The sequence below is a fragment of the Cheilinus undulatus genome, linkage group 11, assembly GCF_018320785.1.
Source record: "Cheilinus undulatus linkage group 11, ASM1832078v1, whole genome shotgun sequence".
Lineage (NCBI taxonomy): Eukaryota > Metazoa > Chordata > Actinopteri > Labriformes > Labridae > Cheilinus > Cheilinus undulatus.
Window position 1 is genome coordinate 40,212,775 of NC_054875.1, and position 24,067 is coordinate 40,236,841.

The 24,067-nt window shown below is 39.3% G+C and overlaps 1 protein-coding gene across 1 annotated transcript in view; it reads left to right on the forward strand.

Moving 5' to 3' along the window:
- Positions 1–22,851, forward strand: part of itga5 (integrin, alpha 5 (fibronectin receptor, alpha polypeptide)) — a 67,536-nt gene extending 44,685 nt beyond the window's left edge. Inside the window, exons 20-30 of the mRNA XM_041798942.1 lie at positions 1,347–1,497; positions 1,617–1,709; positions 4,141–4,220; positions 4,330–4,410; positions 4,498–4,603; positions 7,174–7,332; positions 7,914–8,021; positions 13,101–13,214; positions 16,006–16,107; positions 18,506–18,628; positions 18,731–22,851. Of these exons, the coding sequence (XP_041654876.1) occupies positions 1,347–1,497; positions 1,617–1,709; positions 4,141–4,220; positions 4,330–4,410; positions 4,498–4,603; positions 7,174–7,332; positions 7,914–8,021; positions 13,101–13,214; positions 16,006–16,107; positions 18,506–18,628; positions 18,731–18,814 (1,201 nt within the window). The 3' untranslated portion in view covers positions 18,815–22,851. The remainder of the gene's footprint in view (positions 1–1,346; positions 1,498–1,616; positions 1,710–4,140; positions 4,221–4,329; positions 4,411–4,497; positions 4,604–7,173; positions 7,333–7,913; positions 8,022–13,100; positions 13,215–16,005; positions 16,108–18,505; positions 18,629–18,730) is intronic.
- Positions 22,852–24,067: the final 1,216 nt, after the last annotated feature.

A 24,067-nucleotide genomic window follows, 5' to 3' on the forward strand; every position in this document is an offset into this window, starting at 1 on the left:
TTATGCCATTGCTTCAGTGGTTTCTCCGATAGCTGATGGCATGCCATAAAGTGGCTAGCACCATGTACCACTCAAATGTCACACCAGTTTTATCTTCCACCACTATGTTGTGCATGTGATTTAACGCCACAGGTCTTGCTTTACAACAAAAACACTTTATTACTGTAAATGTATATTAAGTTTAACATTGTGATGTCACTAAATTAATGCATTTCTTTCATCTGGTTTTTGTGTACATTGAAAGTTTGTTTGTTCATTAACTCTGAGGTGACATACCATTAACAAAGAAAGCAGTAAGCTCATAGCAAAGCTAAGCCAAATTAGGCAGGGCATAGTAAACAGAATAATCAGCCTCCCACTACTTGCTTACATTTCTAACTAGTAGTGTTGCACATAACAATTATAATAGCATTCAATCCTAGCTAAACTGGTAAGGTTAATTGTAAACATTACCAGCCACAGAATCGAGCTAATGCATTAGCACCATCAGTGGGTTAGCCAGAAACCAGCTGACTATGAACATGAACTTTGCTCTTGTCAGGGTTATAATATAGGCTATGATTTTTGAATATGGACCCACTCTCCAGGATTAGACTTTAGCTAATAATTTGGAAAGCAAAAACAATCTATCAGATTCCCTATGTCTACATTATTTAACCTAGAAGACAGCAGTACAACATTAAAGAGCTTTTAGCTTCCCAGCAATGATGTGAGGGGTAAATGGCAGTGTGAATCTGGAGAATGTTGCTCCTCTTTGTGCCAAAGCACATAAACTAACAGACAAAAACATCCCACAGTGACAGTTTTGTGGTGTTTTCTAATTTTAAGCCCTTCAAAAGTGCGCTCCCAGTCAGAATCAGACAGTTATTTACTCTCAGAATCAGCTTCAGAAATCTTCCCTCTCTTGCTAGGCGTAATAGTAAGGGGCTGTAATTAAAAGCGTCTGTGTGGCCTTCCATATGGAATTTCTCATTGTTGTAGCTGTGGAGAGAGTGTGAGGGAGAGAAGGGGGAGGTGTTAAACACTCCTACGCTCGGTTTTACAGCATGTACAACTTTATTACCACATCGGAAAAGTTTTCATTTAATGGGTGGAGGACTAAGTGAGATTAATCTTAGTGAGGCTTTCTGATGAAAATAGAAGTTAAGAAGAAAATGTATGGATTTCATTAAAAGAATTGAGGATTTAATGCCCACTGTTCTGTCAGAAAGCACAACCAATTCTGTCGTGGTTTATTCATAACATCATAACATGAAGTCAGCCATATTTGTTTGTTTAAGGAGTCCTGATGACATTTAACCCCGTCGACCTCATTAGTAATCACTTTTTCTTCTTTGGCTACTCAGGAACAGGAAGGAAGTCTACATGGGTGATGACAACTTGCTGACCTTGACTTTCAACTACAGGAATGAGGGGGAGGGAGGGGCGTATGAGTCAGAGCTGTATATGGTGCTGCCTCCTGAGGCTGACTACAGCGGTATCGCTCGCAATAATGAGGTGAGAAATTCAAAACCATCAACCTTTAGTAACTAATTTGTTTTACAGGCGATGATAGTGGTGTTTCTTGATCACTGTTTTTTGCTGTGGTTTGATTTGTTTCTTCTCTTGTTTCTCAGAGCCTGACCAAGCTGATCTGCGAGTATGACACAGAGAACCAGACCCGGTACCTGAGCTGTGATTTGGGCAACCCCATGAAGCCTGGCACCGATGTAAGGACAAATTTGTAACTGCAGTTTTTCTCCTTAAAGGATTTAGTGGTCATAAGTGTTGCCAAGAAGTAATAGATGCCCATTTCTGCCGATTAAAATCGAGAAAATGAAAAGAAAAACATGAAAACAGAGGATTTATGCCAAAAACAGCTAACATCAAGACTCCAATATGGCAAAAAAAAAATAAAATTTGGTAAGAAAAAGATGTAATTAGAATATTGTAAACCATAATTACAATTTGATACCTAAAGTCAACATAATCTGATTTAAAGGTCATAATTGTGAGATAAAAACATCAAAATCATGAGAAAAAGATAAAAACTCTATCATTAGATAGTTGATAATAATTTTATGATCAAAAAAGTCCAAATGTTGCAGTAAAAAATAATTTAAAAATAAAAAGTTGGAATTTTGAGATTGTTTGCAAGTAATAGTTTAATTGTATAGCACTTTTAAAATACTGTTACGAAGAGCTTCCCAAATAAATAAAGAAAAATAATTCAGAGTTTGTAATTCCCTATGTTAAAAAAATAAGATTTTCTTTGTTAAAAGTCAAAATTATGGGAGAAAAATCATAATTGGTTGATAGGGCCAAAATAATTACAGTAAGTCTAAATAAGTTAAAGTTATGTTATTGAAAAATCACCATATACAAAGGACAGCGGTCAGAATTCAAAGATCAGAATAAAAAAAAAATAGAAATCTTTGGATAAAAAGTCAAAATTGCAACAAGTAAAAACAACGTGATGTGAAATTTTGAAAGTATCAGATGGCAATTCATTATTATGAGATGCTAAGTCGTGATTATACAATTAGGAAGATATGAAGCAAAAAGTCAAATATTTAGATAAAAAGAAGAAATTATGAGATGTTATTATTATTTCATAATTTATGAAACAAAAATCAAAATTAGATTGAGTTGAGAAGTCAAAATTGTGTGATAAAGTCAGAATTATGACATAATAATAATTATGTGGTTAAAAGATTTAAAAATTATGATAAAAGTGTAAATACGAGAGGGTAAATCATTTTTATGAATAAAAGGATATGTGAATAAAAAGTCAGTTTTGAGATAACCAGTTATAATTCAGGGCTAATAGGTAGGGATGCAGGACATTGACATATCAGAATCGGCAGATATTAGTGTCAGTTATTGGTATCAACAGATATGAACATTTCTGCCGATATTTACAAGTGATATTTTGGTTTAAAAAATGTGCTTATATTGGCTGCATGGCTGCACAGACAAGTAAGTTAGTGAAGTTTTAGGCTTAACCTGTGTCAAGACTTTTTTCTTTATTCATCATCCTTCCTTACACTTCAAATTGTGTTTAAATGACTGAAATTTGTTAATTTGCTCATCCTCAAACTTTAAACTGCCTTCTTTAAGGACTGAAGCTTTAGATCTGTATTACATTTAAATAGGGGTATCGATAAAATTGACATCCCTAGTAAGAATTTGATTAATTAAAAAAAGTAGGAACAGTTAGATTGCATGTTATATTAATGCCATTGTAAAGTCAAAGAATAAAAAACTTTTATTGAAGTTCAATGAAAATAGTAAACTGTTCTTACATGATCCTGATTTCCTGCCTTTTGTAGGAAAATATTGCATGTTGTGCTGAGTGTTCACAGCACAGGAAAAGTCAGAAATGTGTCAGGAAATGTTGTGACAGGAAGCACAGACTCCATCTGTGCCCTCAGCTCCCTGCTGGGTAGAGTTCCCCTTTTTAATGATGGAGTCACAAGCTGGCACTCTGTAATAGGTCTGTGGAGAGAAACCCTCAAGTATGTGTTAACTGGAAGAGAGGAACAGAGGTGTCACCATGTTCAAACTCTCTGTTTAGGAAGAATCTGCTATCCTGAGTGCTCAGATTGTAGCTTCAATAATAATAATGTAAAGGTAATGACAGGAAATTCATGTCTGCTGGTGAAGAGTTCACAGACTGGCCCACCTAAGAACATGACCATCAAAGGATGAGATTAGTGGATTATAGTGAGGGAGGGAACAGCTGACTGAGAGTCTATCACAGTTAACAGTCAAACATACAGGCATCAGCCACTTTATTAGGTACACCTTTTCAACTGCTCATTAACAAAAATATCAGCCAATCACATGGCAGCAACCAATGCATTTCTGTAGACATGGTCAAGACGATGTAATGAAGTTCAAACTAAGCATCAGACTGAAGAAGAAAAGGGATTTAAGTGACTTTCTCCACCTGTCACTGACACCCAGGGAGATTTAGATTGGTTTAAAGCAAAGCAGAAAACCCAGAGCTTCTCTCCTCTTTGTTCAGTTAGACTTTTCCATATGGAGATTAATCTGGCTGTGCAGAATGAGGTAGTAATGGAAAATTTTAAATTTGTGACCTACCTACCATCACTTAAAGATGATGATGATTAATGTGTTGGATCTCTTTCTTTGCAGCTGTGGGCGGGTCTGCACTTTACAGTGCCTTGGCTGAAGGACACACAAAAAACGGTTCAGTTTGAGCTGCAGATTCGAAGGTACATTTTAACGTCAACATGTCACAGTGTTTTGATTCAGCTCCAGTAGTGCTAAAGTATAGAGATGATCTCAGTGGAAGTTAATCAAATCTTTTCTTTGTTTCTGAAGCAAAAATGAGAATAATTCCCACAGCGAGGTTGTCCCCTACAAGCTGGAGGTGGTTGTTCAGGCTGATGTCATTCTCCAAGGGTGAGTTGAGTGTTAAGACTCCCTCGATTGAACTTTTGGAATTTCATTAATGCTCCAGTTCTCACAGCCTCTCCTCTCTTTTTAAAGCGTGTCTCGACCAGATAAGGTCTTCTTCCCGCCGGCCAACTGGAAGGTGACCAAAACCCAAGAGGTGGAGCAGGACGTCGGGCCTGCGGTGGAGCACATCTATGAGGTAATTGGCTGTATTTCATAGCTGTGCACACTCAGTGGGACTGAGAGGATTGGTGGAAGGAAAGCATAAAACAAGTCAACTCCCTAAGGTGGCAGTGAAGGAAAACTTAAGAAAACATACTCCAGATTATGCAGTTTGATTTGTTGTGAGGCTGTGGACATCCACATTTGCCTGGACGTGATTAAATAAGGGTCTTAATATGCTGCAAGATGTTTTCAACTGGTTTAAAATCGGCATATGATTATTTTACAATGAGTATATGAAAGCAAGGCTATAGATAACTTGGTTGAATAATTGTATTAACTAATTGTAAATGGCATTCTTGTTTTTTTCTTGTATTTTATTTTCAAAAAGACTCACAGGGATATATCAAGAGGGTTGACCAGCCTTAGCATGGCATGTGCTTGAAATCTGAATAGCTTCCCCTGGTCCCATCCCAGAATGATGTACTATAATTGGCTTTTGCATCATAGCAGGCGGACTTATGTTAAACTCAGCTATTCAGGCTGTGTTAGTATTGTTTGTTGCACTTCAGTGTGGCAGGTCAGCACTTAATAATAGCCGCCTGGGTAAGGCGGTATAGCAGAGACAATAACTGTGTTTTGGCAAGTAGTCATCTTCAGCATTGAATGAGACTGCTTGTTGAAATGCATTTGTAATCTTACAGCATATTTGACAGATTACTAGGGCTTGGTATTGCCACTGATTTCCTGAATCGATTCGATTCTGATTCTCAAGGCCCTGATTTGATTTGATTCTTGATTCGATTCAATTCAATATCGATTCATGTAGAGATATTTTAGTAAAAAATCCTATGTTGCTTCTACATTTAAGAGATTCTCAGATAACTTCAGCTGGAAATAGTACAAAGAATGTTCTACCTAGGCACACGTAAGGTGCACGTGACGTAAGTCTCAGACTGGTAGTGCGAGGAGCCGACAGGAGAGAGAAAAAGCATATATATATATATATATTAAAAGATTGATCTTTGGATTTTATGGATCCATATGTGATTTTGAAAAAAATTATCGATCTAAATCAGAGAACCGATCTTTTGAACCCAGGCCTACAGATTAGAGTTTAGCTCAATGTCCTCCTTTTCAAATCGTAACCACTTCTGGATGACAGATCTAGTGCTGTTTTTCTTCTAAACCAAGCCATCCATCTCTATCTCAAACTTCCCTTGCTAAATCACTTCGGCTGTTTATTTACTTTTTCCACTCTGTCATACTTCACTCCCTTTCCTTGTGATAGAAAAATAGGCATGCACAGCAGAGTTTTATGGATGCATGGGGGAGTGTGCTGTCTGCTGTGAGAGAGGCATTTAGGAGACAGTGGGAAAAGCGCAGATCCAGAGAGAATTCGAGCATGCAAGCCACGATTCATCGTGTATGCTCAATATATCACCCACCCCTAAGTGGCACATTTCCCTGATCCCTGGAGGTGACCCCAGAGTGCAAGCACATCCTTTTGTTCCTTAGCACGAACACAAAAGTTCACTTTAAGGCACATCTCTCCATCATGAGAATTTTATGAATGAAAACCAAACATTAGTTTTCTGTTTAGTAAAAATGCCTCATAAGTTACATTTTTTTTATTTCAGTCAACACTCTTATCATACATTTAACCCCTTTATTGCAAAATGGATATACAGTTTTACTTTCTGGAGAAGGCTCAGCTCAAAGTATGCTCCCTTGGTTAGTGAGGCAGCATACTTTAACTTTCCAGGGAGCTCATAGCTAGAAACCCCTGTATGGATAGACACATTTATGACAATGTGTATCAAATACAGTAAAATTAGTTCAAAAGCAATTTATCAGTAGTTGGATGAATATGAATATGAGGGTGCCACAAGCTTTATGCTATAAAGGAGGAGGCTGGGGTGGAGGAGGTTAAGCTTTGCCAGCAACAGCCGCGTGGTGCATCAGCATTAATGCAAGCAGGGATTTGTGAGAAGTATATCATGTTTAAACACACTGCTGTATTAAGAGAAAGAGCTGTGAGTGGCTGGAGGAACCGGGAGGCGATAATTGGGATCAGCTGGCCATCAGCTGATCACAGCTGGGTGTGTGACTACTGTGCCCTGCATGAACTAACTAACAGAGTCTGCAATTTAAAGTAAGAAGTAAAAAGTAGAGATGGGTACAATGTGTCATTGTCTTGGTTAAGAAGCCCCTGGTGGTGGATGTTAGATACTAAAAGTATGTCTTATACTTTGGGTTTCACTGTAAACTTGTTTTTAAGATTGGTTTCCATGCACTTCGCCCTTGTTTAGACAGGTGAGTGGAAAGAGTAGAGAACTGAGAAGAGAAAGTGGGGAATGTCATGCAGTAAATGTGTAGCAGTTGGGGCCTGAACATGGGCCACCCACTTGGAGGACTCTCGTCTCAGTAGACACAGTAGTATTATGATGACCTACCTGTAGGCAGAGGAAAAATGTCAAATATTTCAATCTCAGCATGGGAAAAATGTGTTGTAACCTCCAAGCTAGAGTAAAAACATAAAACAGTCAAGTTGCGTTTGAAGTTGTCCTTTAATTCACAGACTTAACTTTAATTTCCTTCTTCCAGCTTGTGAACAACGGGCCCAGCCGGATCAGCCACACCCACCTTGAACTCCGCTGCCCCCTCAGTGTGCAGGGTCAGACTCTCCTTTACCCTCTGGAGTTTTCCACTGTAGGCCCCATTAACTGCACGGCCGACAAACACATGAACCACCTACGCCTCAAAGTAAGTGTCTCATGAAAAACACGCACACCTCGAGGGTTCATGTGAGGCCAAATCTCCCAACATCTCCCACTGATTCCCAGTCAGATGTATGATTAACAGTTAGTGCTCTGCTGGTTGGTCCACACCCACCTTCCTTCTCTTAGCTTCTCAGCCCCACCCAGGACACTCGCCCCACCACCGCTTTGAAGTCGCAGCTCTTCCCTTTGCTCGGCACAGCTTGATGAACCACCTCAGACCGACAGTGAGCTGTAGCTTTGGGATTTCATGGAGAAGCTTTGGTGCATTTGTTTGTGTTTACATCCAAAGCTTGACAGATGTTCTTCAGGGTTATTGGTGGTCATCTATCTTAGCTGTGATTTAATGTTTTTTTTTTCCCCTGGTGAATTGCTAAGTACTGTGTGCTTCCACGGGAATCCATGAGGAGTAGAGCTCACATGCTTCTGATTAATGACAAAAAGCTTCGAGGTCATGCTAACATTAGCTCTCATATTGACAGAAAGGGTGGTGTGCTCTTCTGCCTGCTGAGGTCACTTTCTCTGTTGTGCTAATGGTTTGTATGTCTGTTCTCTGTCCTCCCTTAGCTCCAGCGTACCTCCACAGATCCACCGATTCTGGCGCTGAAGGGTCATGAGCACCGAGTCGAGAAGAGGGACGTCAGCAGGAATCAACTGGCACATTTGACTAACCTGGTGAGATGCTTAAATCAGTATGTGCAGTTAAATAGGGCTGTGGTTGTTGCTCAGTTAGACAATTTAATTGGTCTTTGCCACAGTATACAAGCACAGAGAGAGAAACAGTTTATTGCAAGAATGTCTGTATATCGAGTGGCAGGATTCTCCCATATGTTGGGAAGGCAGAACTGTAAAAAACACCTTGGATCTTGCCAAAGGTTGTAGGGAGTAGAGCAAAAATACAATTTCCCATAAGAAAACATTGGTGAAATGTTGTCCAGTCATGAGAAACTGTCCCTATTGTTGCTAATCTCTTCACTGGCAGCCATTTTTACAAGCTTGCCGTTGTTTCTACTAGCCTGTAGCTACCACCTCTTTCTCCTCAGATGATGCTGATTGGTCCGAATATTCGTTGACCAGGACTGAGCTTGCCATCTTAAAGCTTTGCAAGATGGATCAGCCTAATGACAGACATGGAATCTGGCCAGTCCATTGGCTTTGAAAGGTTACATTGTGTCCAATGCGCCCAACCTTTGGAAAGTAGACCCAGAATGATTTCAACCATCCATTTTTTTTTCCATTTAACCAGAACCAGTTTTCAGAGGCAGAAGGCAAAACAACCCTCTCCCCATTACCGGTCTATTTTGTATGCAAATGACTGCAGGAGCCACCACTCTGACAGGCATCTCTTGAAATTTGCTGATGACACTGTTTCAGTCAGTCTGCTCCAGGATGGAGAGGTCTACCATGGACCAGTTGTGACAAATTTTGTAGAGTAGTGACAGCAGTTTCCTCAAGTTAAACATCAAAAAAAGCAGAGGACATGTTCAGCGGTTGTAGCAAAAAACCACAAGCACCTCTCTCAACCATGCTCAGGGCACAGTGGTGAAGAAGGTTGTCTTCTAGGAACTTGGGGACAGTGATTGATAAAAACCTGACCCATGACCTAAACATATACAGCTTCTGCAAAAAGGGCCTGCAGAGACTATATTTGACAAGACTTTGATGGTCTTATTCTACAGATCTTTCATCGAGTCAGTTTTTGTTCTGTTTCATTTTTTGGTAATCTTACAGTACAAAATAAAATGGTCTGTCCAGTATTTGTCTCAGAAGTCAGCAAGATAATTGGCACTGGGCAGCTCTCTCTCACCAAGATCTTTGACGGACAAGTTTTTTAGCACGGTCCATCATGTCAAGGTTTGACAAGCCTCTCTTGGAGGGATTTATTCCTTTTGCCTCTTGATGGAGATATAGGCTCCCTAGAGCAAGAACAAAACAATATAGATTTTTTTGTCCCATGTGCACTTAATGCACTTAACTTGGATGTCTTTTCATGGCACTTACTTTCTATGAGAACTGTTTTTAATCAGTGTCGGTTACGTGCTGCTACTACAATGAACCATGTAAATATAAACTGTGTGTTCTTAACTGTCCTCATACCACCATCTGCAAACCAAATTTCTCCCTGTGGGACAGTAAATCTCTGAACTGGACTGAGCTAAACTGAAACAAGACAATCCAGACATCCCTCTCCCTAGTGACATTTTCAGCTCTTCTTGAGGGATTCCAATGTGCCCCCTCTATATAATCCCTCTAGCAAGCTGTGGATCGGCCTGAGGTCTCTTCCCAGTTGCATCCGCATGGAAAACCTCCACAGGGAAGCAGTGGTTCTTCTTCAAGCTCCCCTCTAGATACCTAAGCTCTTCCTGCCATCAGTAAGGTTGAGCCCAGCCACCCTCCTGAGGAGTCCCATTTAACAGCTTGTTTCCACAATCTCATTCTTCTGGTCAGTACCCAAAAAATCACAACCATAGGTGAGAGTTGGGAGGAAGATCAACTGGTAAATTGAAAGCTTTGCCTTCTGTCCCAGCTTCTCTTCGACAGTCCAGGATTATTTCAGTCAAACTGATATGTTAGCATGTATTTTTAAAAGTCAGATTTTCGGCATATTAAGACAATCAATTTTTTAAACATTATTTCAACATATTCAGTGGGAAAGCATATGCTAGAGCAGTGGTTCCCAACTTTTTTCCTCAGATCCCCCTCTTCTTGCATCTAAGAAAAGCTAAAATCAACATCAGTTTAAGTCATTTCAATGATAAAACCCCTTGTTGTTGTTCTTCTGACGTGCTTTTCTCACTGAAAACCTTTTTCTAAAGTATTTAAGAAGTGTTTTATCATGATTTTAGTATATATATATATACTAATCTTATTTTGACAGCCTCAGACTAGACAAAGTCTTGTGCCCTCTTGACATCTTGGGTACCCCCCTTGGAGGTTGGGAACTAGTGGGCTAGCATAAAAGCAGAGCATAGCATAAGTAGCATTGAGTTATAACATGCATTACAATTATACCAAATGCAGTGTGTTGAATGTGTATGAATTGATCAAAACCAGTATCCTGCTTGCCAACTTGTTAGCATAGTCTGCTAGGAAAAGACCCAATAATAGCTCAATGAAAGGGGAAATCACTGTTTACCATGGACAGTAGTCCAATTAAATGGCTTAGTCAATTCATCACTTTTAACGTCCTTAAAAATCTAGTTTGCTTGGCAAAAGTCCTGGGTACTTATTGTAACAGCGGCTTATGTTTTCACTTGTCAGACAATTGAAATTCCTTGATCTGGTAAAAGAATACGATTAAAAAAGCCTGAATAGTCAAAGTTTTATATTTGTAATAAAATGCCAGATCAGAGCAGCCTTATTGTATGTGTGGCTTAACTCCTCCAGGCCAAAAGGTTAAGTCTAATGTGGGTTTAAAGTGAGGGAATGAGGAGCTTGAGTTAACAGTTAAGGGTAAATGTTGTTATGTAGTTACAGCTCTTTATGTGTCACTTCCACAGCAGGTCAGGACTCCATGTTGAGCATGAAAACAGACACTTTAAACAATAAATGTTGGTGCATGGCCTTAAGTGTAGAGGCCTGGATCTATTTTGGTCCAAACTGACCCTGATCTTATATGGGGCTCCTGGGATTGGCTAATTAGGTTATGATGTCTTTAAAAGGAGGAGGTCAGAGAGCACAGGCTTGGTGATTAACATTAAAGAGCCTTCAGTAGTGGCGGAGAGGCTGAGAGGACAGAGGACATGGCTTTTTTGTCAGTGATGCAATGCTTACTTCACTGACTGCTCTGTAATTTTCAGCCCTGATTGTTGTGAGGCCCCTGAGCCCCCCACACACTGGCTCTATTGATCCGCCCAGCTGCAGGTAGCTCCGTACTTCACCAGGGTCTACCTGCGTCAGCCAAAGAGGTCTTTGTCTGTCAGCTTGTTGCTCCTAACCGTGCTCGTTTATCACCCATGTTAGCATGAAGGAGCCCATTCTCCTGTTTTCCCAGAGTCTGCACTTTTTGTTTTCCACGCCCGAGAGGGCAGACGTCTCTGTTCAAAGTGTCTTTTGATCAAAGTGCGTTAGAGTTTAGTGATGCTTCAATGAAAGTGTCAGCAGAGGTCACAATGAGAGACGCTAAAATGACCTGCCACTGTCTAGAAGAGCTGAGGGTGCGTTAAGAACAAAGACGGGGCTTTAATAGCACTAATGATCCAAAGGCATTGTTAAACTCCAGTTATTTTAATAGGGTTTTATTAGTATCGCTTTCAAAATGGCCATCAGGGTTAAAGCGTTTGTATGTTGTGACCAGTGGCTCCACAGTGGTTCAAAAACCTCTTTTTCAAGTTGGTATTTCTATGGAAATCTTTGATGACATGTATTTCTTCAATTCTCTATTAGAATTTAAAAAAAGGAAAAGAAATTGGGCAGAGGAACTGCAGTTTTTCTGCATTTGCTGCATTTTCAACACTGAAGGTTGCTGCTTGATTAAAATCCATCTAAAACTACATACTGATGAATGTAAGTGAAAAATGAACAGTAAATATGGCTCAAAGTAGGTGTCAGTTATTTTTTAGATGTTAAACTACAGAATGAGAAAAGGCAAGAATAACATTTTTTCAAACAAACCAGCAAAAAGGTTGTTTGTCAGAACAAGATTTATAACTGATATTTAAAGCATTTGAAATGCACTTCTGAAACACAAACATTTTTAACTTATTTTCAGTTCCCTAGTCAATATTGGGGAGCCATGTATTCCATTGCTTAAAACCTTATATCTGTAGCACATGATTTTAAAATAGTGTTTTAGAAACAGGGCTACATCTTCTGAATTTTTTCTCAAACACGTTCAGTATCCTGTTTTTATGGAATATTTCACTCTTCTAAGTGACCAGTAGAGCAATCATTTCTTCCACTTGTTATAAAGTGTCAGATTATGTGTGTCGTCTGTGTATAACAAGGTCTGAGTTTGTCTCTTTCTTCTGATGAAGCTGTGGGAACAGCCTCCACGCCTCCTTAACGCCACATCTTGACCACATATTCCAACCAGGGAGGAAATGTGGGTCTCGGGTCTGAGGCATCTCTGGCTCTGGTCCATGTTCGAGTCATTTCCAGAGACCTTAGCAGCCCCTGTGCCCGGGGGCATCAAGGAGGTCCACTATGAGGAAGTGGACTGATACGCTCCCTGTCTGTCTGAATACCTTCATTAAGTCTAAGACTGAGCCTGAAGGAATGAGGCGAGGTCTCTCCTCTCCTCTCATGTTTGCTCTCCTTGCTGTAATAAGTAAACTAATGCCATCCTACAGGAAACCTCCCCGTCTGGTTGGTGGTCTCGCTGCAGCTATAGCTCTGTATTTTTTATGATATTAAGAGCACCAAGCTGCATTATGAGGACCTAATTAAGACTGAGTATTCAACAGTGTGGAGGAAAATGGTTCGGTTTCAGCGGTTGGGCAATAATGTGGAGAGTGGCGCATGCCGCATTTTTACAGTCTCATGACATTCCTTCAATCTAATTTGAAGCAGGCGTGGAATAGAGATCATAACATTGGCCTCTTTGTTTTATTTATTCAGCGTGCAGCATTAACATGGCTGTTACTTGCCCTTCAAACATCTGTCCCACCAGATTTGATTCTCTCCTGTATGATTCCCACCTGTATTTAAGTTTATGGGGAAGCTGCCTCATTCCATGCAGCCAAATGACCTACATAAAATCTATCTTGCATTATATTAACATCATCTTTGCTCTTTTTCTCTCTCTTCCTGCAGTCCTGTTCTAACGCTGAGTGCTGGACACTGCAGTGCAAAGTGGGTCTGCTGGAGAAGGGGACTACAGCTGTCCTGAAAGTTCGATCCAGCGTCTGGGCCGGGACGTTTATGGAGGTTTGTTGGAGTTGGCTTTTGGCAAACAATTTCTCTCAACATAGACTGTATATTAAAGCCTGATTTATACCTCTGCACTGACTATACGCCGTAGCATAGGGGTGCCCAAACCATGGTCTGGGGTCCATTTTTAATTGGCACAGCAAATTCTATAAACACCATGAATTATGGCCTGCATTTGGACATTAAGCTTGTGTTAGACTCTACTGTACTCCTTAGTTTTGACACAGGGCGGTGCTGCTGTGTTTATTCTATAAACAAACAAGCGAAATTTATTGACCTTTTTTAATGACTAAAATCAGACACCAACATAAATGGTCAACATATTGACAACAAATTGACAGCAATATCTTGATCCATAACCTTTTGATAAGTAAAGATTAAAGATTATGGCAGCAAAAATTACTCTGTGCTCTGCTTTTCTCGATCTGCGCCATCTCAAGGTCAAACTACTTGTTAGTTAGACCCTGTCAACTGTTAATGGAAAGCAGTGATGCAGGCTGTTGTTTTCTTTAAGTACATTCAGTTTCCATGTATGTCTTAGCTTACTTTGGATTTGTTTTATCATTTGAATACACTAAAAAGAGGTATATTACAGTGCCCTGTCGTCCTGACATTTTTCTTTATGAGGCCCTCAGTGAAAAATGTTTGAACTACTGTAGTATATGGTGCAGGATTTCTTAGTCCTGGACCTACAAAGACATAGTCATGTTGCCCAACTGGCAAAAATATAACTACCCTGGCCTGTGACTGGTCTGCCGGGTAGTGCTGGGTGACTGCCAGTCCCTGAATTAATCCCTTTAGGTATATTGTGCATCAGCCGATATTGGTTTTTAGGGCCGATAAAGATTATTAGTAATTCATGTGACTGGTAAATAAAATTTGGATTTACAAAATGTACTCAATGTGGCAAAGTAACACATCAAAAAAGTGAAGGAAAATTGACAGTTTAACCCTAGCTCTATTAGCATGAAAAAAACAGCTATAACAGAGTAGATGCAGGATAACAGTAAGTTCTTCCATATTCTCACTGTGTCAGTCACACCTAGGATTAAGTGTTTAATGGCTAGTACTCTTGTAACATTTAGCCAATCAGTTTGTGCTTTGTACAGGACGTTTCTCAAGACTAATATAATATCAGCCTGTCTGCTTCTTTTTCTGATTTAGCAGCCATTTATTTCCCCTGTTCTGATGTCTCCTTTCTTTTATTCTTTGCAAAATCCACAGCTGCCTGCTATCTGTTAGCTCCAACATAATAAGCTTGGTTTCAGTTGCCAAGGTTTCCTGTACACAAACAGTTCAAACATGTGGCAGGACCAAAAACTGTCAATATGACAAGCAGAAAAGTTGCTCTGCCCACTAGCATTTTTGCAGAGTATTACAGAGTGACACAGACACACCACCACAGAAGTATGTGGTGCTCGTGACAGCACAGGCCACTATTGTTGGCACCATAGGCAGTTTTACCACAAAGCAAAGGTAGCCTGAAGCCTTGTGCTCCAAGGCACCTCAAGATATAGTCATTATAGGAGGGCATTAAATATCAGGTACATGTCTACAAATATTTGTAATTATTAAGATGTGGAGTTTTAATAAAAAAACCTACCAACATTGAGTTAAACAGCTTTTAAATAGATTTCAATCCTACAGGAGATTCCATAGGAGGACCCCTGGCCCCTACAGCAAGGTCCAAGCCCCTGAAAAAGCCCCAAAAGTCTTCAAATCAAGCCAATGAAAGTTGGCTAGATCCATATAGACATATTGGAACAATGCATTGGTGGATTACTTTGTGTTAAAATGGCATGCCCTGAGTAAAAAATGATTTGTGGCAAAATAATGGATATAGCACCCATCAGTCAAATCAAATCAAATTTATTTATAAAGCACTTTTAAAAACAACAGCAGATGACCAAAGTGCTGAAAAAAATAGTGAGCATACATTATTTATTTCTTACAAGTTCCCTCTTGCTTAGAGACATGCTCAAATATTTAGATAAGGTGAGTCTGAGATATGAGGCTCTTCTAAAAGCTAATGAAGAACTGTGGATGCTCGGTTTTTATGTCTCAAAAGTGGGATGAGTCCTGTAGTTTTGTTGATAAAATATTGTGTTCACTCTCTATAATTGCTTTAAGCCGAATGGGGAAAGGCCTCATATTGATCTGGTTGCTTTTTAATAACTAAAACTGCTCCTTGTCATAGCTATGGTATTTTTCAACACCAAAGTATAAACCAGGCTTAACACATTCCACCACCAGATGACAAAGCAAATGGCAGAGGAAGAGGCTGTCAGACTTTGGCACTAAGAAAGATTGCCATTTCTCCAACAAAGCCTCAAACACACTGGGACTTTAAAGCCTTCAATGTGGCTCAAAAACAGAGCTGCAGTAGTCACTCTTGCATATTTGTTTGTGTTGACTGGGCACCGTGACTGTTTCTGATCAGTCCCTTCATCTGCCAGTCTCGCATATTTGCCTCAACAAATGGGACGACAGTTGCAGAGTTAATCACGCAGACTGCAGATCCTTGAAGTTTACAAATTTTAATCAGTCATCTGAGCCATGTTTAAGCTACACCCAGACTGTTTACACACCCTGAATGCTCCAACAAATGGCATATGAAAAATGAAATGCATTTGAAAGTCATAGCCTCGTATTACTGCCTGTATGAGGAATGTTGAGATTTTTCTACAGGGGATGCACACAGTCTTTGTCGCCCTCTAGTGTTCATCATCTGAATTGCATGCATTTTTGTGTATTCGTCTTAAAAGCTTTGTACTGTTGTCTCCTTCAGAGACCCCATAAGCAGTATGTGCTGGAGTGCCTGTCTAGATTCAGCGTGAAGAAGATGCCATACGCCATCCTGCCCCGACATTCTCCAAGTGGACACAAAAAGGTAACGCAGATCTCTTAACGGTCATTAGTTAATTAGAAACTGTCTACATGCAAAGGCAGACATTTCTCTTTGAGTTGCATGTGTAAATGATATACATTTGCATCTTATAGAATTTGAATATCATATTAAAGTTAATTTTTCCTTGTACTTCAAAAAGTTAAACTTCCAAATATTCTAGATTCATCTCATACAAAGTGAAATATTTCAAGACTTTTCTTGATGGTTATGGCTTACGGCTCATGAAAATTTAAAGTCCTCAAAATGTAAGAATATTGTGGAAAAGTTTAATTTGCAAAGGTTTCCTGGGCCTTCACCCTCTCCCTCTGGTTCAGTACACACAACCACAATCATGGGGAAGACTGCTGACTTGACTGTTGTCCAGGGGACGATCATTGACACTCTCCACAAGGAGGGTAAACCGCAGAAGGTCAGTGCTGAAAGGGCAGGCTGTTCTCAGAGGCTGTATCAAAGCATATTCATGGAAAGTTGACTGGAAGGGAAAAGTTTGGTCAGAAAAGGACCATAAGCAACAGGAATGAGCTCACCCTTCAGAGGATTGTCAATCAAAGAAGATTCAAGAACTTACAAGAGTTGTATTTGTAGTGTTGAGCCACTCCTGAACCACAGACAGCATCGTAAGTGTCTCACCTGGAGAAAAAGAACTGGACTGTTGATCGGTGGTCCAAAGTCCTGTTTGGAAATCAAGGTCCCAAAGTCTAGAGGATAATCTGAGACGCACATATCCAAGGTGCGTGGAATCCAGTGTTTTCAGTTTTCACAGTCAGTGATGGTTTTAGGTGCCATGTCATCTTCTGTTGTTGGTCCACTGTGTTTTACCAAGTCCAGAGTCAACACCGTCAGCTGTCTATCAGATTTTAGAGCTCTACATGGCTCCATCTGCTGAGAAGTTTTATGGATATACTGACTTCCTTTTACAGCAGGACTTGGCAACTGTCCAAAGTGAAGCCAAAACTACCAGAAACTGGTTTGCTGGCCCAGGTATTACTTTCTTTGAATGGCCAGCCAACTGGTCTAACCTGAACCCCATAGAGAATCTCTGTGGAAATGTCAAGAGGAAGATTAGGGACCCTAGACTCAACAATACTGATGATCAGTCCGTGGCAGCAGTGCCACGGACTGATCGCCTCCATGCCATGTAGCATTGATGCAGTAATGGAGCTCCAAACAAATACTGAGTGCATGAATGAGCACAATTTCCAGAAGGTCATCATTTTTGCATTACAAATATTTTTTTTTCACTGATGTTTTTGATATTCTAACATCATGAGTTAGTGGATTTTCATGAGCTGTAAGCAGTGGTCATCAGCTTTAAAGTCTTGAAATATTTCACTTTTTATGAGATGACTCTAAGAACAGGGGTGTGAAACCCAAGGTCTGGGGTCCAAATCTGGCCCGCAATATCGTACAATTTTCTATTATAACTAGCCCTCCGTTATGAGGTCTGCAGATTTCCTCCAGTATAAATATGTAAACTTAACCTTGATGATTGAAAATATCCTTGTTGAATTATTCAAATCTGAAAAAGTAAAGGGTAGAAATAATTATACAAAAAGTCAGGAAGGTGGGAAAAGAAATTAACATTGTCATTTCATTTTTTTTTCAATTTTGCATCCCACAATTCTGACTTAAACTCATGATTTTGACCTTTTCAGATCCTTTTTAACCTTCAAGATTCACAATTTAAAATTCTAAGTCATATTTTTACCTTTCAAACTTGTGGTTTTGACTTTCTATCTCATATATTTGCCTTTTTAAAACATTTAGCCTTCAAATGTCGTATTTTGGCCATTTGAATTTATAAGTTTGCCTTTTTTTTCATCTCAGAATGATTCATTACCTCCACCAAGGAGGTTATTTGATCAGCAGGGTTTGTTAGTTTGTTTGTTAGCAACATAACTCAAAAAGTTAAGAACCAATTTTGATGAAATTTTAAGGAAATGTCAAAAATGGCATAAGGAAGAACTGAATAGATTTTGGGAGTGATCCGGATCATCATCTGGATCCAGGAATTTTTTTTAAAGGATTCTGTACTATTGGGAGATAGGGCAAATGGTCGAGGTCTGCACTCTCTGAGTGCTTTTCTACTTATCAGTGTTATTTATTTATTTCATGTTTTACTTCTGGTGAAAATGACAGTTTATGGTTAAATGTTGACCTTGTTAGGCTTTGAAACTCCTGGCCTAACTAGTCCGGCCCTCAGGACGTCTCATTGGAGCAAATCAGGCCCCAGACTCAATATGAGTTTGACACCTCTGATCTAGAATATACAGAAGTTTTACTTCTTGAAGTAAATTTATGATTTTCTGATTTTTTTAGATGCACATGTACAGGCTGAAAACAGCTAATTTATGATGAATATCTGTGTTTCCATCCTCAGGTGGTGACTACTGTGGTGTGGAACAAGCCTGATATTGAGAACTCGGTACCTCTGTGGATCATCATATTAGCCATTTTAGCTGGTTTACTGCTCCTGGCTCTCCTAATATACGTTCTATACAAGGTCAGTGCTGTCATATGAGATTTTTTATATATGTTGTAGTGAATCAATCTGACTAGGCCTGATCTTATTACTTATTTCTGTTTATCTAATATTCTCTCACAGTTGGGCTTCTTCAAGCGATCCCTACCGTATGGCACGGCCATGGAGAAAGCACAACTCAAACCACAGGCTGCCTCCGAGGCTTAGACGAACTAACAGAACCACAGTACCTGGCCATATGATTGCAATGGAGAAACTTGATGGATGAGCGGATCAGTAAAGAGAAAGAGAGACCACTGGAACTCCACTGTGCTGCACTAAAGGAAGAAAATCCAAAGATCTCCAAGCCAAATGAATGTTTTTCTTTTTCTTTTCTTCACTCTTTTTTAATTTATGTTTGATGGCGGGTTGGGATTGCAACCATGTAGAACTTCTCTTCAGTGACTCACATGAAGCTGAACAAGAGGAACAAGAGGCGCAGGCTTCAGTCAGATGCCTGATGGGTATCATTTTTGTTGCAGAGTCCTGTGCTAGCTTTATTTTGGTGCTAATGATGTGATGTGTTCTCATGTAGCTTGTGGCAGCCAGGAGCTGTGATTTACGCGGCCTGCTGAAGCCTGAAAGTATTCGTCCGGTTTCGAAGGTCGCAGATGGAAATGCTAACTTAGCCAAAGCAGAAAAAGCCTACATTTTAAAGCCAATAATTTTAACGTTTTGCAGTTTGATTCCTGATTTTTTTTGAGGGGCTTCTTTCATTCTTGTCCTGAATTGTACTGGGATACGCTAACCCAGTAACCTGCAACCCATAACTGGGATAAACAGGCGCCGAAAACACATGGATGGATGTCTCTCTCTCTGCCTCAGGTCGGTGGACAGCGCTGGGTTGTTTTTTGCACTCAAAGGAAATCTACTGATGTAAATCCAAAGACACCTGAGACTGACTGACTTTTCCTTCCTTTGAGTTCTTATTTTGACTCCTACTGATGAATTCTTGGAACACTTTGTCCTGTTTTGCTCATGTTCAGAGTTACAAATGTAAGTCGACTGGGATGGGACTGGAACCACCGCTGCAGACCTGTGGAACCTCACGTTAGGCCTGAAGCAGTGTGGAGAGTGGTGTTCTTTTAGAGAATATTTTGCTGTTTTTTACTCCTATATTTGGAAACCATGTGCAAGCAAATGACTTTTACGAGAAGCCACAGCCATGGTGTTATGAAGTCTTGATCCAAAGATGAGACAATCAGCTGTTTTGTAGCCTTTACAGAGAATTTTAATCTTAGTTTAGTGTGAATGATCCATTTTGGACTCACAGTGTGCATTACTGTGAGAAACTGTACCCTCAATTAGCATTGAGTTTAAAAACATCCTTTTTTAGCAACTAAATCCCACTTCAAAAGGCTACAGGGACTGAACATTTAAAAGTTTTGTACATAGACTTTATGTGCCTTAATGTAAATAATGTCTGTGGGTAAGAGTAAGGACTGAGTGTGCTACATGCATTTGTGTGAATGGTATATTTATGAATGTTTGTTTCTGTATGAATCGGGTTTTTAGCTTTCCCACTGCTTAGTCCTGTTTGTCCCGATCACCTCTGTAGCTGCAGATTATTGAGGTTCAGCCATTTCTGCATCATCAAAATCAAGATTCAGGTTAAATTTTAAAATCCTCATGACCTCAAAGGAACATATTTAGAAGACAATAAGGCTGCCGTCCGGATTTAAGCGTCCAACAGGACGTTTTATACCTCTGACAAAGGGATAACAACTAGGCACTGGGAACTCGATGTTGTTTGGAAGTGCAATATTTATAGTCACTCTTTTTTATTTCAGTGCTTTCTTTTGTTTTATATTGAAAAACCAGAACATTTTGAGTCCATCCTTTGTGAGGTTCTGGCTTTTCTCATTCACTCAGTTTTCTCACGCTGTGTGCATTTTTTCCTCCACACATCTTCTCACCACTAGTGTAATGGTAGAATTTCAACTTTGATATAATGATTGATAAAATTAAACTACATTGATTCCTGCTTCAATACCACTGCAGCAAAAATAGATTGATAATTTGGGCTAATTTCCAATAATCAAAAATTGCCCCTTTGTCAACCTCCTTCTTGGCCCCTCCCCATTTGAAACAAATGAAAATAGCCCTTGATTTGACTAACTTATTTATGGTAAATTGATTTGATTATTTTATAAACTTTACCTCGTTGAAAGATGAGAGAATAACTCTGTTAACTGTCCTCCCTTGGTTGCCAGCTGCCTTGACTCTGCTAGCCTCTCAGCTCAATGAGAGATCATTTTTGGAGCCAGCGTCCTCAAATATCTTCTAAATCAGTGGTTCTCAACTGGTCCGGCCTCAGGACCCACCAGACTGTCTTACAGGAAATCGTTACCCAAGTTTCCAAAAACTGATTTAGTTTATTGAATATGCTGCAGTCTGGAGCACGATTGGACCAAAATACATGATATGAAGAAGAAAAGGGCCAAAACAGACAAACTTTTAAGCCCTCTTTCCCTATATTTATGTGTACGTTTTTGCCAGTTTTCCAGAGATCTTGAGAAATTTCATAATTATCATGGGAAAGATAACCTTTTTATTGCAAGCAAATGATATAAATTAGTTAAAATTTTGATGAAACATTTAAATTTACCCAATTTCACAGAAAAGGGGGTAAAATAAAAGGTATCAATGCATGTCCACTTTGGACCTCAGGACTTCTTGGGACTATTTTGTTTTTCAGACACCTAGTCGTGACCCACTGAAAACTGCTCCGTGACCCACTTTTGGGTCCAGACCCACCAGTTGAGAACCACTGCTCTAAATATTGTCAACAGAGCTGCCAGTACCCTGGTGTTCAATGCACAGCAAGACATTCAGTAACATCAATTAGTGCTTAACCAGCAGCTTTAGGCATGGGAAATATCTCGAAATATTAAAGTAAGTCAAATCATGATACTTTCAGTTGTTTTAGATGGTGAAGAAACCAGTGAGTAGAGTTTTTCCTAACCTGGTGATACGAACCAGTAAGGGAGAGGGCATTCTGATTGGTGTAGAGTACTGCAGCAAAGCGCTGGAAATGCTGGACGGCGGGGAGCACTTGGCCTAGTGATGGGGTCGGGGCCCACGTACACAGGGCGCATGTTCAAGTCTGGCCTTAGGCTCCTTAATCACATGTCATTCTCCACTCTCTTATCCGTGTTTCCAGCTCTTTCCACTTTCTCTAATGAAAGCAAAAAAGCCCAAAATTAAATCTTAAAAAAAGAGCAGGAATAAAACACAGGACTATATTGGATTTGTATTGAAATGATATTGAAAATTAGTGCTGCCAGTGCAAAAAAACACAGCTGTGATCAGAGGCGTGTTGTTATTATAAAGCGTTATCAAAAATCATTTTATAATGGATGTTGATGGGATCTTTTATGTCTTTATAGTGTCAGGGCAGTTTCTGAGTACTCAGATTACCACATGCATATAACAACAGATGAGGTCCAAAGTCCTAAATGTTTTAAGAAGAACTGAAAGCTTTGCAAAATTACAAACCATTAGGATTCAAATTGGACAGAATATCTTAAAACCAATTAGACTGAATTGATTTTAAAAACTGTGGTATTGAAAAGAATCAATGTATAAAACCCATTACTACTTTGCTCCTTCACTTTCTGAGCTTCTCCATACCACAGGCTGACACAGAAAGCAAACACAGCAGAACATATCGCAGTTGAACTCTGGTATGTTGAAATGGATGTGTAATTTATGCGCTCTGCTGCTGCACCTGTCCAAACACCAACATGATACTGAGCATGTGTTTTACATTTGTTTGCCTCATCACACTCTTCCTATTACAAAGTGATTTACTATTCATCAAACGGTCCGCAAAATCCCCGTTTGGTTTTTCATTTAACACTTTTAACATCACGTTTGTCATTTTTTAAAACTAAACATGTCAGCCCATTATTTATAATGACAGGGGATCATTTTACTACTTCCTCCATGTTCCATCAGGAGAAGGCACTGGTTTTTCTTTTTTTATTTCTAACATGTGTAAGCCCATTTTCACTCTCCGGGACTTCCTTTAAAGAAGTTGTACATATTCATAACGAGGAGAGTATTTTTGAATTCAAAGGAAAAACTGATTTGTTGTGAATTTTTCTCACCCCATATTGGGGGGAACGTTTTGTCAAGGGGGGAGGTCATTTTTTAATCTGTTATTGTTTGTACTTTAAATAAAATATTTCCGTTTTTACAAACTTTTGTGCTTTCACTGAACCTTTTATTCATACTGGTCACTACAGTGGAAACGTATGCAAGAGTCTGTCTTTCTTTCAATGCAGTTTTATGGTGAGACTGAACATCGGCCACTACAGCAGACCTTAGCTCATCACGCCACACACTGCCACCTACTGGCCAGATGTTTTACCAAAAAATGATCAAAATCAGAGTGAAGTATGGAAGGTCAGATATGACATGTAGCTAAGGAAGATCATGCAAATTCCTCTACTGTAGAAAACCATTGAATTAAAAAGCAATATGACGGTTAAATTTCTAAGGAGATACATGCACAGATATAGATTTTACAAAATCAATATGGCCACAAATATTTTTGTGAGTTCTGAAATACACTACATCAGGGATGTCAGACTATCACAGCAGGAAAACTTACATTACTGATTATGAAGGTCTAAAGATGAGATAAAAACTGAAGATTTTAAATCGAAAAGGTTAATATTTGGGATTAAAATTCAAAGTTAGGTGTTGAAAATGTCAAAATGTAAGATAAAATTCAAATTCATGAGTTTAAAACGTCACAGGATGACTAAAAAATTAAAATAGTCTAAATGGTCAAAATATGAGCTAAAAGTCAAAATTATGATTTTTAAAAAGTCAAAGCCATAACTTTAAGTTGTAATTATAAGATGCAAATTAAAAAATATGAAATGAAAACACACATTTCTTTTCCCACATTCCTGGCTTTTTATCAAAGTGTTATAACTCTTCATTCTTTCTAATTCTTATGACTTAACCAGGATATTTTCAGTCATCAAGGTTAAGTTTGCATTGTTATACTGGGGGAAACCTGCAGACCTCATACTGTTGGGCCAGTTATAATAAAAATATGATATGATCTGGTGGACCACGGGCCGGATTTGGCCCCCGGGCCTTGGGTTTGACACCCCTGCACTACATGGACAAAACTATATGTTAATTATTGATCTCAGGTGATTCAATCAGACCTGTTCCTGCAGGTGTATAAAATTAAGCACCTAGCCACAGCTGCACAGGGGGGTTCTCTAAGTTTTTATCATGGGAAATCACCGTTGCTATCCCAGGACAATGTAATAAGTTGAGATCCTGATAAAAAAAAAAAAAAAACCTAAATTATCCTGTTTTCTCTGGAAAACAGGGTTAAATCAAATATATGTTTCACTTCACTTCAAATCTCAAGCTTAATCCATGCTCTCCACC